This window comes from Bufo bufo, chromosome 3, assembly GCF_905171765.1.
Source record: "Bufo bufo chromosome 3, aBufBuf1.1, whole genome shotgun sequence".
NCBI lineage: Eukaryota > Metazoa > Chordata > Amphibia > Anura > Bufonidae > Bufo > Bufo bufo.
Window position 1 is genome coordinate 219,417,215 of NC_053391.1, and position 17,542 is coordinate 219,434,756.

The 17,542-nt window shown below is 46.1% G+C and overlaps 1 protein-coding gene across 1 annotated transcript in view; it reads left to right on the forward strand.

Annotated features, from left to right (window-relative positions):
• Nucleotides 1–17,289, forward strand: part of EIF2D (eukaryotic translation initiation factor 2D) — a 50,836-nt gene extending 33,547 nt beyond the window's left edge. The window contains exons 10-15 of the mRNA XM_040423951.1: nt 299–445; nt 11,428–11,517; nt 13,129–13,224; nt 13,771–13,891; nt 14,788–14,962; nt 15,936–17,289. Of these exons, the coding sequence (XP_040279885.1) occupies nt 299–445; nt 11,428–11,517; nt 13,129–13,224; nt 13,771–13,891; nt 14,788–14,962; nt 15,936–16,006 (700 nt within the window). The 3' untranslated portion in view covers nt 16,007–17,289. The remainder of the gene's footprint in view (nt 1–298; nt 446–11,427; nt 11,518–13,128; nt 13,225–13,770; nt 13,892–14,787; nt 14,963–15,935) is intronic.
• The last annotated feature ends 253 nt before the right edge of the window (nt 17,290–17,542 follow it).

Genomic DNA, 17,542 nt, shown 5'->3' on the forward strand with positions numbered 1-17,542 from the left:
TATGTATACAGTAACAACACCTAGGTGACTTCAGATATGTTATAAAAAGGGATTTTATAAGATTTGGTTAAAAATATGTCACAGAGCAGTGAGAAAAAACTTAACTCTCCTTCTATGGCTCCATTGCCTGTTGGGCCTGCAGTATTCGTGTGAAGCATATGATTGGGAATTTCAGAACCCTGTGTCTTCTGTGCAAACCTGGTGCAGAAATAATATATAGCTCAGATGCTAATGTGTGTTAATACCTTTAAAAGTAATGCAAAAATGCCAATTTTTATCACTTTGTTTTTCTTGTCAGCATCAGGTCTTATGTTGCCCCAGTTTCAGAGCCACCTGCAGAAGACATGGATGTTGGAGCAGAGCATTTGTATCAACCACCTGAAATTCTCACTCTGTATGGAATTTCTGCCAAGATGTTGCCTCTGTTCCAGGAATCGGGCCACAGGTCAGGGATGGGATGTTCTTAGCAATAGATTTCTTACATTCTCGTGTCTAAGGTCTTGTTTACATCTGCCTTGACTCAAAAGCACCCTTTTGTATGACACCCTTCTATATGAACAGGGATTAACAGGCACTTTTTTTTTGTTTTTCTGTTCCTGTTAATGAATATGTGAACAGACCCTAAGGCCCCTTTCACACGGGCGAGTATTCCGCGCGGATGCGATGCGTGAGTTGAACGCATTGTACCCGCACTGAATCCTGATCCATTCATTTCTGTGGAGCTGTGCACACAAGCGGTGATTTTCACGCATCACTTGTGCGTTGCGTGAAAATCGCAGCATGCTCCTCTTTGTGCGTTTTTCACGTAACGCAGGCCCCATAGAAATGAATGGGGTTGCGTGAAAATCGCAAGCATCCGCAAGCAAGTGCAGATGCGGTGCGATTTTCACGCATGGTTGCTAGGTGACGATCAGGATGGGGACCCGATCATTATTATTTCCCCTTATAACATGGTTATAAGGGAAAATAGCATTCTGAATACAGAATGCATAGTAAAATAGGGCTGGAGGGGTTAAAAAAAAATTGTTTTATTTAACTCGCCTTAATCCACTTGTTCGCGCAGCCGGCATCTCTTCTGTCTTTATCTGTGAGCAATAGGACCTTTGATGACGTCACTGCGTTCATCACATGATCCATCACCATGGTGATGGATCATGTGATGAACGCAGTGACGTCATCAAAGGTCCTATTGCTCACAGATAAAGACAGAAGAGATGCCGGCTGCGCGAACAAGTGGATTAAGGCGAGTTAAAAAAAATTTAATTTTTGTTTAACCCCTCCAGCCCTATTGTACTATGCATTCTGTATTCAGAATGCTATTATTTTCCCTTATAACCATGTTATAGGGGGAAATAATACAATCTACACTACAACTAACCCAAACCTGAACTTCTGTGAAGAAGTTCGGGTCTGGGTACCACAGTCGGTTTTTTATTACGCGCGTGCAAAACACATTGCACCCGCGCGATAAAAACTGAACATCGGAACGCAATCGCAGTCAAAACTGACTGCAATTGCATTTCTACTCGCGCGGGTTTGCCGCAATGCACCGCGACTCATCCGGACCTAATCTGGACACGCCCGTGTGAAAGAGGCCTAACACTTCTAGTGCAGTAAAATTAATGTTGATTTTCCTAAGGTCTCCTGTTTTCAGTCTGCATCCAATCTTTGCATTTTTTGTGGATCGGATGCGGACCCATTTTTTTTAATGGGGCTGCAAAAGATGTGGATAGCACATCGTGTACTGTCCGCATGTACGTTCCTCAGACCAGCAAAAACGACAGAACATGTCCTATTTTTGTCTATTTTGAGGATGAAGATGGGACCATTCCACAGGAGTTTAAAAAAAATTGTGGCAAGCACACGGCCGGGATTGCTATTTTGCTTATCCGCAAAATACGGACCACAAAACAGATATAGTCATCTGCATGAGGCGTTGGGCCTCTTGCACGGCCATATTTCATATCTCTGTCCTATATGCATTTATTTCTATGGGTCCACAAAAAAAAACTGACTAGACACAGATGTCATCAATGTGCTGTCCGCATCCGTGTGTCCGATCCACAAATTATAGAACATGTCCTATTCTTGACTTATTGCGTCAAGAATAGTCATTTATGGTAATGGCAGTGAGAAAATGCAGATTGCACAAGGAAGGTGTCTGTATTTTGCAGATCCATGGTTTATGGACCACAATACGGGCACGGTCGTGTGTGAGTTAGCGGGCTGTTCCTGGTGTGACATCAGAGCTGCATGCTTTGAGCCATTTAGACATGTTCCCCCAGGATGCTATCCTATGTGGAGCAACAGTGAATGTACCCAGTGTGTGTGTTAGCTCATAACTTCTGGTTGTGCGGTTTCTCTGTCTCGCTGCACAGGTCGAACTTGTAAACCACACAATGTGCTTAATAATTAGAGCTTTGGCTCAAGAGAACGTTGTCTCCCAATCTAAAACAGTGACAGCTGCTGGCCGATTACCTTCATGGGTGCAGAGGCAGACCAACGGAGGAACATAAGGACAAATGCGTAGAAGAAAGCACATTATACGTAGATTTGGGCATGCAACCCCATATATTTTTAACTGATTAATTTACAGGGGTTTACAAAAAAAGAAAAAAAAGATTGTGGGATATCGATGAGAGCCTCTCATTTGGGACCTTCATCTCTTAATTAAATGGAAAACATATCTCATTGGTGACACACCATGTGATCTTAACAAAAGTTTTGCAAACTGATTAAAAAAGTAACTGTTTAAATATTTGAAAAATAACAGAAAATAATGCACTAACACAATAGATGCAAATATGGACTAAGCCCTCAGGAACAAATGACTGATATGATAAAATCTGAGACTCTCAACCAATATATTTTGATCAAAATACATCTGTGCCCGCCTACCAGTGCCAAGGTGGTCTATTGTGTTAGTGCATTATTTTCTGTTTTTTTTTCTTTTATAAATGTAGCCATTGTGGTAATGTGAACAGTGCTGGAAGGTGTGTTGGCCCACTTCAGGTACCTCAGATGGGTGAGACAGATAAAATCCAGAGAGTGGCAGTGGTCTCAGTAAAGCATAGTTTGCTGAGACATTTTTATATACATTTTCTGGGCTGGATTTTACTTGGACTGGTGGCTAGGCTTGGTAGAGGGAGTTGCCAGTCCACACCCTTCCAGTATGGGTGTGATCGCAGGTGAGGCCTGCTGTAATCAGGCTGGCATAAAGCGCCTCAGAGTAGGTCAGTCTGGGGAAAGATACAGAGACCCAGAGCAGAGGCTCTGTGCGTGGTCTCAGCTCGCCAGGCTGAGAGACCCTGGTGCACTGTGACAGCCCGAAGTTTGGGGAACGCCGTGACGCCGGGATTCAAGGGTCACAAGGCCGGAGTCGGGAGGACTGTTGGGCCACACTTCCCTCTACAGGTACAGGACTGATTACAGCCGGAGAGGCTGGGGAACTGCGGACTGAGAAAAAGCCGCATATGGGTTCCGTGTGTGAACAGGGTTCTGTAGCTGAGTCAGGGCCACGTTAACAGGTGTAATGAGAGCCCAGCCGGGCAGGTATTTGTTTTGTTTTGATGTATGTGGGAACCTCACCACCCCAGTGATTATTAACTGGACTGTTCCGTGTATGAAAAATGTCCCAATAAATGCAATGTTTGACCTCGAAAGCTGCAGTGGACGACCATTCTTGTGAGAATGATCCCCCAAGTACAGCGATCCCTTACACCATGTACATCCGCATATTCATTTATCATATTGTGCAGGATGTTTTGTTTCTTTTTCTGTGATTTTTGATTGTTTTAATATTCCCCTTGTATCAATAGTACAAGTGGTGATAAGAAGACTTGTAATATATATCGTATTAAAGATGCCTCTTTGTCCACTTATCAGACTCCTCCTCCCCATGACTCTCTGCTAATGGGCGCTTTCACACTAGCGAGTTGTACACTCCGAAATTGGAGCGTGAGTATAACACAGCTCCCGTACTGAATTCCTAGCACTGCCGGGGTCACCTAGCATTATATTGATTTATGATGCTATGTAACCTTTAGAGGTCTGGAATGTATTGGATAACAGTGACAGCATTATGTCAGCGTTATCTAATAAATTCCAGAACTGTAAGGGTTACATAGCATCATAAATCTATATAATGCTATGAGCCCTTCAGTGCTAGGAATTCAGGACGGGAGCTGTGTTATACTCGCGCTCCGAGTTCGGAGTGTGAAAGCGGCCAATGGCTTACTTTTAAAGGGGTTGTCTCACTTCAGCAAATAGCATTTATCATGTAGATAAAGTTAAAGAGGACCTGTCACCTCTCCTGACATGCCTGTTTAAATAGCTACTTGCATTCCCCATGTAATAACAGTTGTGGAACATTTATTCTTATGGCTCTATTTTGTACAAATCCTTTATTAAGTTATGAATGAATTGCTAGCAGTCTGCAGTAAGGGTATAGATGCGTGTTAACCAATGGCACTACATACAGACATCACGATTCTGGAGCATTTATTCTTATTACCCGGGGAATGCATGTAGCTATTAAACAGGCATGTCATGAGAGGTGACAGGTCCTCTTTAATACAAGGCTCTTACTAATGTGATTGTCCATATTGCCTCCTTTGCTGGCTGGATTCATTTTTCCATCACATTATACACTGCTTGTTTCCGTGGTTACAACAGAGACGGCTGTGCTTGCACACTATAGGAAAAAGCACTGGTCTACTATGCCCACTCCCATGGTCCCATCCACCAGAGGGGTCAGCACTTTTCTCGCTGGTATCATTGGGGGACACGGGACCGTGGGTATAGCTTGCTGCTGCCACTAGGAGGCGACACTAGGCTGAAAAGTGATAACTCCTCCCCTGCAGGCTATACCCCCTCCAGCCTGGAGAGAGCATATCAGTTTTTTAGCTTAGTGTCGTAGGAGGCAGACCTCCCTGCTTTTGCAGGGCGGCTTACTTTTATTATTTTATCTTTTTCCTTTTTAGGTTTGGGGAAACAGAGTCGCCTAGCCACTCTGTCTACCCCGGGAGCAAGGCCGGTGTCGGAATCCCTCACCGCTCGCCCTCCCCAAGAAACAAAAGTGGACCAGGGCAGCCCAGCTCCCCTGCTTCCCGCCAGCCAAAGGGGTCACCTGAGTCTGGCGAGACCCTCCGCCATTCCAGTCCCCTGCCACTTCGGGTGCCAGCGGCTGAAGAGGTGACCCTGCTGGTACTCTGAGAAAGGATGAAGAGAAGAGGACGAAGATGGGGTGAGTAGTCCGCATTGGGTAAGTACCTCAGCCCCCCCCCCCCCCTTCCCCCAACTTCCCCCCCTTCCCCTTGGTCACCTCATAGGATGGAGGACCTTTTTTCTTCATGAGGGCCCCACATTATCTCGGGCCCCAATGTAGTAGCCGGCACTGGTCACGTTATACGGCCTGCGGGGTGAGCACCCGCGGCCGGTGTTCAGCCACGGCGCTTGAGAGCGCTGCTCCGGTCACTCCACTTCCCGGCCGGCTATTCGCTCGGCCGGCGCCAAAAATTTAGGCCCCGGCTTCTCTTCGGGCCTACCGGAACTCAGCCCGTACAGTTTTTTTGCGGCCACGGGATGGGTTCCCGCAGCAGGTGGACACATCTGCCCACTGATCTGGAGGGGGTATCGGCGGTTACTCTGCAAGTCCCTCTGTGGTAGCCGGCCGGCAGTACCGCCTGGTCGGTTGTGCGCCGAACTTTATGTCCCGGCTTTGCGGCCTACTAGGCCGCAACTTTCTTTCCGATTTATGGAGGGGGCGGGTTCGCCCTTTAGGCGCGAATCCTCCCCGACTAGCTGTCCCTCCTCCCCCAGGTGCCCGCTGAGCTCCGCTCCGGTCCTCTGAGCAGGGTTAACCCTTCCTGCACAGCCACCTTTTTCAGGCCCCTGTCCAGTGGAGTATTACCCTAGATTTCTTTCTGCAGGCACAATGTGCCTTAATATGGCAGTATACACCCCTTCCTGACCTCCTCTCCATAGGAGGTTAGGTCTTCACCAAAAAAAAAAAAATTATGCGCATACAGATCCTGCCCTCCTCAGACCACAAAATCCAGGCTCCAACTGCGCAAATCCAGTGGGGTACATCTGGAGGATCCCAATCCGCCCTCTGAGGCCGTTTGGTTGATTATGCTCCAACTGCGCAAATCCAGTGGAGTACATCTGAGGGATTCCCATTCCGTTTGGTTGATTATGCTCCAACTTCGTGAATCCAGTGGAGTACATTTGGAGGATCCCAATCCGCCCTCTGAGGCCGTTTGGTTGATTATGCTCCAACTGCGCAAATCCAGTGGAGTACATCTGAGGGATTCCCATTCCGCCCTCTGGGCCGTTTGGTTGATTATGCTCCAACTGCGTGAATCCAGTGGAGTACATCTGGAGGATCCCAATCCGCCCTCTGAGGCCGTTTGGTTGATTATGCTCCAACTGCGCAAATCCAGTGGAGTACATCTGAGGGATTCCCATTCCGCCCTCTGGGCCGTTTGGTTGATTATGCTCCAACTGCGTGAATCCAGTGGAGTACATCTGGAGGATCCCAATCCGCCCTCTGAGGCCGTTTGGTTGATTATGCTCCAACTGCACAAATCCAGTGGAGTACATCTGAAGGATTCCCATTCCGCCCTCCAGGCCGTTTGGTTGAATATGCTCCAACTGCGTGAATCCAGTGGAGTACATCTGAGGGATTCCCATTCCGCCCTCCGGGCCGTTTGGTTGAATATGCTCCAACTGCGTGAATCCAGTGGGGTACATCTGGAGGATCCCAATCCGCCCTCTGAGGCCGTTGGGTTGATAATTCTCCAACTGCGTAAATCCAGTGGAGTACATCCGAAGAGTCCCCAATCCGCCCTCCGGGCCGTTTGGTTGATAATGCTCCAACTGCAAAGTCCAGTGGGGTATATCTGGAGGATCCCAATCCGCCCTCTGAGGCCGGTTGGTTAATAATAATACAATTGTGCAAATCCAGTTGAGGACAACTGTAACTTCCTATCCACCCTCCGGGGGCGTCTGTCTGAGTTTCTTTTCCTGCGCAACTCAGCGGAGGACCTCCGGAAGCTCACAACCCACCCTCCTGGGTCGTTTGGTTAATAGAGCACCGTCTGCGCAATCGGTAAGCAGACCTTTAGTTCCGTTCCACCTCCGGGTAGTTTGGTTCTTCTGTCAACAACGCCACAGCCTGCAACAGCCATGGGCTAGAGGCTGAGAGGTGGAACTGCGCACGAGCGAGCTGAAGCAGGACAGTTATTCGGACTCTGACATGAATCCGGATTATTTTTCCTAGATTACGTCCGTGCTAACCGGTTCTGGTGTATGCATTAACCCCTTCCTTAGGCACTATTTACACTTCTACTAGATACAGTGCTTAATTTGGGTATTACCTCCTTCCTGAGGTGGACTGACCTCACTAGCATTGGCCTCAATGCCAGCCATAGGTGCCCTCGTTCTGTGAGTGGCGGAATTGAAGTTCCACTGGGCTCAGTATCGTCAGCATACATTAACCTTTTGTATAGGTGGCATTATGGCATTCTCACTGCTGTCGCAGTGTTTACGTACGCATTACACCCTTTCTGGGGTGGGATGATGGCACTTCCCACAGAGTACAGAACTCGTCACATGCAAGTTCCTGCTAGGTGCATTACCCCCTTCGATGGGTGATGTATTTGCATTACCTCTGGTTACAGTACTTACTGAATATGTTACTCCTGATCATAGGTAAAGCGTTTGCACTGTCACTGAGCGCAGTGCTTGCCGTAGATTTTTCCCCCTCCATTGAGTGGGTAATTACACTTCTGTAGATTGCGGTTCTGACTATCGCGCTAGCCCCTTCCCTAACTGGGGGATTGCGCTTCCGTTGGTTACTATTCCATCTCCCATTTGCCATCACATACTTCCTATGGCATTACCCTCTACAAACGATCCAGTAACGGGGGGATCACTATGCATCTAGAGTCCTTGGTTTCCTTCACAGGTGGTCCGTGGCAACAGACGGTACCGCTGGTGCCTGATATTCTCATCTAGTGGCATATGGATACTGCCACTGGATACTAGGGATACTCCCATATTGTATCCCTCTTTTCTTCATGCACTTATTGGAGACACAAAAATGTCAGCCTTTGTGCTCTCAGGGGTGTCACCCAGCCTTAGGTGTCCTAGAGTCTCCCTATCCCCAGGAGCCTCCACCGTTCAGGTCAGTCACACTGCACAGAGTACTGTGGTCAAGATCCAGCAAGCAGAATATTCCACTGACTCCGGATGCTTCGTCCACCACTCATCCTTATCTAGGTGAGGGCGTTATGCTGGCAATCTGCAGTGGCTACTACAACGGCTTCTCCTTCACAGGGTAGTCTTCACGCTAGGGCTAGATGCTCCTAATCGCTGTAGCAAGACAGCCCCCCTCAGGTAGGGGTTCTACCCTGGTACTAATTCGGCAGTTGCTCATGTTCAGCGCCCTTGTCAGGTGGAGGGTTTATGGTTAGCTCTACTAACTGGGCCAGCTTGATACCAGAACTTCTACTGGATATCCTCAGGCTTTCCCCTCATGTCCACGCTGGCGGAGCATGCGGTAAACCTCTGCCGCACGAGGGGTGTTTGAGTCACCATTACATGCTAAGGTTCTTTCTGCACAGTTCTTTCGTCAGGCAACGGATTCTTCTAACACGAGAATCAGTGACCTCTACGGTGTGGCCTACTCCTCGGCTGGAGTATGGCGTGAGCATTACTCTTGGGACTTCCCTTGTAGGGCCTCCCCTTCAGGCGGAGTATCGCATCACCACTAGACGCTGTAGGGCTTCAGTCTCACATGGGAATGGGCTTTAGTTCTGGCCTCTTTCTGGCTTACTACCAATAAGGGTCCGTGGCTCTGACAACTGTTGTCCTTCTGCCACATCTAATCTATATCCATATGTTTGAGAAAGGCACTTGATGTGAGCCGAAACGCGTCACAGAGTATTGTTTGTGACCAATAAAGACATCCTCTTTTGTTGAAGACTACAGTGAGTGGCACCTACTTTTTGAGTGCGTTCTACTGGGTAGATCAGTCCCTACGGCACTCGCCAACACTAGATTCCCGTTCTAAGCGGGACCTGGATTCTAGTAGTCATACCGTAGCGCCATTGGTGCTACCTCTCTTCAGATGTCAGTGATATCTACGTCACCTCAAGCCAATGGTGGTTGTTCTTTCACTGCTCATTCCGGGGGTGGACTGAGAGCCTTCCCAAGACGGGTGGAGCGTAGTCGAACTTCACCCGGCAAGAGTTTTTTCTCTCATCTTTGTTCCACTCATCTGCCCTTCCAGGCAGCGTTGCCGCTTAGTTGAAATATAGTCACTGACGGGGCTTCCCATCACTAGCGGTGCTCACATTGGCTTTACTTTACCTTTCCCGTGTGGTATTGATACTTTGGCCTGTAGTGGGGCACGCCTGTCTCAGGCGTTTTGTTTGTTTCTTAGTGATTCTCAGGCAGCTTCTCTCACTAGAAATCTCACCACCAGCCTCTATGGCTATAAGGGCGTTGGTCTACCAATATTCCGCCCCCTAGGGGGCGTTCTCTGGACCAGAGGTGAATCCTACGGACTTGGCCTTTTAGTTCTACTTCCACAGCTGCGGCCAGGAGCCAGCTGTTTGGTGTTCTTTTTTATTTTTATTTTTTTCTGAGTTGATACGCCTTTCTTGTACGTATTTTTTTTTTTCTTTAAGTATGAACATAAGGCAGTGTTCCGTCCAGGATCCTTTTTTTTTCACAGAAGGTGGTCGCCTTTCCACACCTCACAGACATGGGTTTCTCTTCTTTCTTCCTCGGTGCACGAACCGAGCTCTCCATCAGCCATGTGATTTGGCCTCTGAGCTCGCTTGTCCTTGTCTAGTTCTTACAGCCCTACGGACTTCTACCAATTCTTATCCTGGGGTCCTTGTCAAGGCTGACGGCCTCCAAAGGCTGTTTTCCAGATAGATCCGTTCAGCAGTTGCTCGGGCATTCGCCCTCGGGTAGGCAACGCCCAGCTGAGTCTTGGCCCACCTGACCAGCGGTCGGCGCTTCTCAGGTCCATCTCCTTCATGCAGTAGCTTCCAGTGTGGAAGGCAGTATCTGGGTCTTCCGGGCACACGTTCATCAAGTCTTACCGGGTGCCTTCCTAGGCACCGGCGGATACTGTTCCAGGCAGAAAATTCTTGCAGGCGGCAGTGAGTTACGCATCTTCGAGGGCGTTTCTTTTCTCCAGGGGCATGTGATTTATTTCCCTCCCCGTGGACTGCTTTAGGACGTCCCACGGTCCTGTGTCCCCCAATGATACCAGCGAGAAAACGAGATTTTTGTGAAACTCACCTGTAAAATCTCTTTCTCGCAGGGTTCATTGGGGGACACAGCTCCCACCCAGTAATTTCTGTTTGCTGTGATTGTTGGCGGTTGTGGAGCCAGTATGGCCCCAGTTCTGGTTTGATCCGACTGGCGTTGGTCAGTTGTTGGTTGTTTACCGTATGGTTATTTTCTCCTACTCCTATGGCTTGGGCACAAACTGATATGCTCTCTCCAGGCTGGAGGGGGTATAGCCTGCAGGGGAGGAGTTATCACTTTTCAGCCTAGTGTCGCCTCCTAGTGGCAGCAGCAAGCTATACCCACGGTCCTGTGTCCCCCAATGAACCCCGCGAGAAAGAGATTTTACAGGTGAGTTTCACAAAAATCTCGTTTTTCCGGTAGTAAACGAGCAGTGTATATTGAGATGAAAAAATGAATGAAGCCAGCAAGGGAGGCAATATGGACAGTCGCAATACATTAGTAAGTGCCTTGTGTTAACTTTCTCTACGTGATAAATGCCACTTGCTGAAGTGGGGCATCTCCTTTAAGTTACTGGTAACAATCTGGCTTCAGAGATGAAGACGGATTATCAGCTCACTCAGAGATCAGGAGTCAGCTGCTGCTCCTAGAAGTTTATGGAGGGGGTAGGAGGAGGGCGCAGCTGCAGAGAGAGACAGGCGCTGCAGCTTCTAGTACGTTTTTAATCTCATCCCGGTGCTGGATTCACAGCTATGCTCAGTACTGATGTATTGTGCCCTCCATAAAGATGCTGCTTATGAGGAAGTGTCCCAGGGAGACAGGGAACCAGAATCTTCTATTTGTATGTGCTCTGTGTGTGGGGGACATCATAGCAGCTAGTCTATGCCCCTCCTGGAGTTCAGTTTAGGGAAACCTGTCAATTACAGCCTGCAAAAGGGAAAATCGCTGTTAAAGGCTTCATACAAGTCTTAGAATTGTCAGAAATAGTGTGTATAAACAGGTACCCACATGACAGCTGATTCTGAAGTCACCCGAAAAACAGCAGTTACACTTTAATATGCCGCTACATATTTAGATTGAAGAGTTGTAATGCCTTGTGATGCTTCCCTACAATTGCAATATATAATCCACTCTCTCTTTGTGTTTGCTGTTTTATAGGAAAGGTGACCTCCTAACTCAGAGCGATGTCAGAAGTATGATCATCTCTTATGTCAAGACTAATGAACTTGTCCACCCTGGAAACAAAAAGTGAGCTTCTCCTAAAAATGTCTGCTGTTTCCCAGAACATAGCCTGCAGGCTTTCTTAGAGGGTCCAGTTCTGAAGGTCATATGTCTGTGTACAGTTACTTGAGTTATTTGAGAAAAAACATGTTTAACCTTTATATTAGGAGTCATTTGTTCCTGAGTATTGTGACAATAACTGGCCAAGGGTACAAGTAAAATTATCAGTGATCTCCATCAGTTATGCATGCAGACAAAAATCATTCATTGACTATATTGATATATATATATATCCTTTGGATAGATCATCAGCATCTGATCGGCAGGGGTTTGACACTCTGGACCCACGCCTTTCAGCTGTTTGAGAAAGTAGCAGTGCTCGCAGTAGTGCTGCGGCCTTCCCGCTGTTTCCCGCAGGCCCTGTGACATCAAGTCTATTATCACCGGCCTGGGCATGGCTCAGCCCTGTTCACTTCAATGGTGCTGATAGTAGTTGCGAAATCACTGGCCTGCGGGAAACAGCGAGAAGGCGCTACTGCGAGCACTGCTGACTTCTCAAACAGCTGCTCAGTGGGGGACCCGGGTGTCGGACCCCCGCAGATCAGATGCTGATCATCTATTCAAAGGATAGATGATCAGTATTTAAAAGGTGTCAAAACCCGTTACCCCTTAGAGGACGGGGTTTTTTCTGTTTTTGTGTTTTCGTTTTTTAGTCCCCGCCTTCCCAGAGTCATAACCTTTTTATATTTCCATTCACATAGCTGTACGAGGGCTTATTTTTTGCGGGATAAGTTGTACTTTCTAATGGCACTGTTTACAATGTAGTGGGAAAAAATTCCAAATTGGGTGGAATTGGAAAAAAAATTATATTCTGCCACAGTTTGTGTTTTTTTTAATACTAATACTGAAAAAAGACCTGCCCAGGATCCTGATCAGTCAGAAAAATGCATTGAAATGCCGGATCCGTCTTTCCGGTGTCATCCGGCAAAACGGATCCGGCATTTATCTTTTTCACCGTTCCGGTATTCTGAATGCCGGATCCGGCCCATTCCTATGGGGAAAAATGCATTCAGGCAAGTCTTTTTTGGCCGGAGATAAAACCGTAGCATGCTGCGGTTTTATCTTTTGCCTGATCAGTCAAAATGACTGAACTGAAGACATCCTGATGCATCCTGAACGGATTTCTCTCCATTCAGAATACATGGGGATATGCCTGATCAGTTCTTTTCTGGTATTGAGCCCTTTTGACGGAACTCAGTGCCGGCAAAGAAAAACGCAAGTGTGAAAGTACCCTTAAAGGGGTTTTCCGGTTCTTTAAAATGTATGGCCTGTCTTTAGGACAAAGTTTTGGCCTTTTCTGTGCCATAAATGTTTGTAACCTTCTCAGACCAACAGCAGCCCCATACCCTTCCACTGTTTTTCTTACCATTTAGTCGTGATGACGTATTTGCATTTATTTTGTTTCATTTTATTGTATAAAATGCAACAAGCTGTCTGTCAAATGAGAGCAATTGGACTGATTTTCCTTTTGTAGACTTTTTAGTTGGTTCACTTGGCACCGTTGGTTTTTACCAGTAGTATTGTTCTGCAGCTTTTCTCTTTCCATGCCGTGGTTTTGATCAGTCTCTACTATTCCAGCTTTGTGACGGTTAACCCTGTGATATGCGACTGCTTGCTGGATAAATCTGAGCACAATGACATTACTTTTCTCCAGTGGGACGACCTGGTCACAAGGTATAGTTCATAATTAACCCTTTCATGCAGATTGTCCTGTAGATTTGTATTGATTCACCACCTGTTGATTCAAGGCAGATTGTATTTTGGTTTGGAAAGGTCTGTATGGCTTCAGATATAATCATTTGCTCCACCACTCTTTTTATTTGGGTTCATCTATACTGATTATGGAAGTTGAACATTCATTTTAATATAACTGTTGGTGTGCCTGGCCCCAGATGCCCTTTCTGAAGCTTTAGTTTACATTTTATAAATGTGCTGATTTATTAATTCCTTACTGTGACCTATTATGAAGTTCTTATTTTTCACGGCTCAACAGTATCTCCCTGGGCTACAGATTACACGTAAGCAGAGATTGGGGTCTTAGTCATGTCCCCTGGATATGATGAGTCTTCACATCTGCATTATTTCTGTTCTGTCATCGAAGCAGAAGAACAAAGATATCGGTGTGATGGACACAAACGGCACCCAACAGACTCCATTGACTACAGTGTGGTCCAATGCGTTTACGTTTTAAGCTCTACCTTGTGTATTGCTTCTCCATAGGTGTCTAGAAAGAATGCAGCATTCATATCAAGTCACCTTCCCCGGGTGCTCTCCTGTTATTCGGAAGGGCAACATTGAGCACATTGACATCAGCGTGGCACAAAGGGGTTCAAACAAAAAGGTGATTATAGGTGTAACTTTATTAACCCTGTAGGTGATAGATGGCTTCCTAGTACTACATGACCCAAACTAGATATTCAGCCTTCATCACTACTGAATATTGGGGTTGTTTAATGACAGCATTTACAGACACTGTCAACTATTCTATTAAATATATCCTGTGTTCCTGTCACTAGTACTGAATTAGACCCTGTTCAAATCACATTAAATGGATATTCAAGTACAAGTTATCTAGGACCCCCAGTGATCCAGAGAATGGCGCGGCAGGTTAAACATGTGCCCCCACCAATATACTTTCTATCCAGGGGATAACTTGTAGTGACCAAAATACCTTTTCAAAGATGGAATTTGTTCCCCATCTGGGCAGTTGTAAAGTACAGAAGGGAAATAGTAGTTCATTTTCTTCCTGGTGATTTTACTCCTGATTTATTCCTGCGCTGACTATCCGAATCATGTATGTACCGGAAGTCAGTTTCTGTACGCATCCCTGTAAGATCCTCCACATGAGAGCGAGACTGTAGGAAGTGGAGAGTCAGATTGAGAGTCATGTGGTATATCGCGGAGAATAGCGGAGCTGATAAATCAGGAATAAAGCCACTGGTAAGAAAGTTAATGACACTACTTTTTACCTTGTATACTTTAGAAGTGGACCAAACAGTAAAAAATCAGGTATGTCTGGAGCGTCTCCTGGCATATAACCCAAATGGAGGCCATTATTGTAATGTGAACAGGGTCTGGAGGAGCATTGCATTGCATATAAGACTCCTTATGCCTACTAGGGGCTCTCCCACGTGGTCAGAAACTGGATTTTCTCTTTTGGGCCATTGGTAGCCATTAGTGATTGCCTCCGTCTAAACATATTTTCTTATAGAAGTCATATTTAACTGTTTGATGCAGGTAACAATGATTAAGAACCTGGAGTCGTACGGCTTGGATCCCTCATCCTTTGCCAGCTTGTTACAGCAAAGAGTTCAAGCCAGTGCCACCTGCACCGCACTGCCAGGAGCAAAAGACAGAGTCCAGGTGCAGATTCAGGGCAACCAGGTGTCACAAATAGGGAAGCTGCTGCTAGGTGAGTAGAGTTATCACACACAGACCGTATGAATTAGCAGATTTTAATATAAGAAATGGGAAATTGTTACTTTTACTTCAAGTGAAAGCATCAATCAGCGGTTGTTTACTTAGTGTATGTAAATGGCAGATAATTAGGACTGACCAATGTCATTATCTTTAAGGGTTTAAGCTGATCTTCAGAGAGGGGGTTACCTTTCAATGCCGAAATGGTAATAACGTACAGTAAGCACGAGCCCTGGGTGGCGGGAGTTGCGGTGCTCTGCTACTTCCGTAACTCCCATATCAGTGATGTTATGGCAACAACGTGGTGTTCTGCTACGCTATCATTCACTGCTATAGGAGTTACAGAAACAGCAGCGAACCCGCTGTTTCCAGAACTTCTCCTCCCTGGGGCAGCGCGTACTGCAGGTTATTCCCAACTCAGCCCTAAAAGGCCAAGATAGGAGAACCTCTTTACAATAAATCATTTAAAGAGGTTGGCCCATCTGAGACATTGATGGCATATCGCTAGGATAGTCCATCAATGTCAGATACGTGTAAGTCCCACTACTTATCTGGAGAATGGGGTCCTGACGTTAAGGAGAGCTGCTCTTTGTTCACTTTAGTGGTCCCGGTCTGGAGATAGGAACAGGTCCCAAACGTTGGACCTTCACCTGTCTTTGATGGCATATCCTAGGGGATAGGTTCTTATGTTGAAGCAACCCTTTTAACAGTTGCAGAATACATTGAATATTAAAGGGGTTGTCCAAGTTATTTTTATTAATGACCTATCCTCAGTCCCCCGCCGATCAGCTGGTTGAAGAGAAGGTGCACGCCATACCAGAGCTGCCTTCATTGCTCGCTGTCGCAGCAGCAGCGGTGAGCATTTGTAACTACAAGAAACCGTCCCATTCATTTCAAACCCTTTGATGACATGCTGCCTTTCCTGTCGCTGACCGTGTACTCAGAAATGCCGTCTATTTCTTTTTCAGAGCATTTCAAGATTCCTCGGAAGTATGTGAATGGATTAGACCTGTCAGCTAAATCCAGCAAAAAGAAATGAAATAAACCCATTCCCTATTACGTGTTTGCGTCAGATGAGTCTGTATAGGACAACATAGGAAGAAACATCATTTTAATAAAGTGACGGTAGATAAACAACCACAAGTAAGCATAGGCTGGAAATAGTATTCGGAAACAATAGCTAGGTTTTGCAGCTTAGACTGGCTGAAACTTGGATGAGGCTATACGAAGGGATTCTTTTCTAAAACCTATGACTGCGGTTATAAGACAGATTGATTTCTGAAAAGTGCACTGGACACTTGTAGTCGATTTCAGTGTCTAGTTGTATCATAAACTAGTTAATCATATAAAGTATTCTATATCTTCAGGTATATATGCCCACTTATGATCTCCCGCCAGATCTATTCTAATTTATAAGAACCATGTTTGATACTTTGCGGGTGTCATACAGTTGATTCGGTAACTCTCCCCCCCAGCATGCTGTAGCGTCCGCCCATGTGCAGTGTGGGATTGGGCAGTTGATCATGGACTGGGTGTAACTGTTAAAGGATAAATTGCATTTTCTAGCACAATCTCTGACACACTGCAGTTACAATTTACATATAATGTTAAGTAACTTTGTCATTGCTTTACATACTTGAGGTTTCTTTATACCAGAGACCAGTATATTGTGGCAGCTCAGGTGGTGACAGCTGAGCATGAAAGCTCTAGGACAGCAGAGTAATGATACTGTTTCCCACGACCATGACCAACAGAATTTCGAGAACAGTACAGAAATGGAGAACGAAGAAAAAATATTATATAATTTAAAATTGATGCAGAAGCAGTAAAGCAAATTGAAATGTTACTCTGCTTTTATGTAGAATTAAGACATAACCAATCATTCCCCTGTGAATAAATGATCTATGTTTTTTTGGACAGAGAATGAGATTAAAGCGGTATTCCGACATTTTAATTTAATGCCCCCCTTCCCTTTTGTCTACAGATAGGGCTGTAGAGCACACTGCATCTGCACAGACAGACATCCTCGAACTTACTGCTAACCTCATGCAGGTCAGTGCCCAACGGCCGGCCTGGTTACGGGGTGAGATAGTATTCTATGCTCTACAGCGCAAGCAAAGATTCATTCCCGAGCATGTGCTGCATTTATGGGGTGAGGGGGACAGGCCATGAGCGTGTTCATTGTGGGTTGTAACTAGGTTAGGATAACATGCACAATGTCCAGGAACTGCCAGCAGCACATCACTGGCTGGTTGGCAACTTTTAAAAAGTATTAGTGCAAATGATATTAGTCTCCATAAGGAGGGGTGGGGTGGCATAAAATAAATAAATCTCTAAATACTGCTTTAGGCCTCATGCACAGGACCGTATGTATTTTGCGGTCCGCAAAAAACGGATTCCCAAAAAATACAGATGAGATCTGTGTGCATTCTGTATTTTGAGGAACGGAACAGCTGGCCCCTAATAGAACGGAAACAGAATGCACAGGGAGTACCTTCCGTTTTTTTGGCGGACCCATTGAAATGAATGGTTCCGTATACAGTCCGCAAAAAAAAAAAAACAGAACGGACACGGA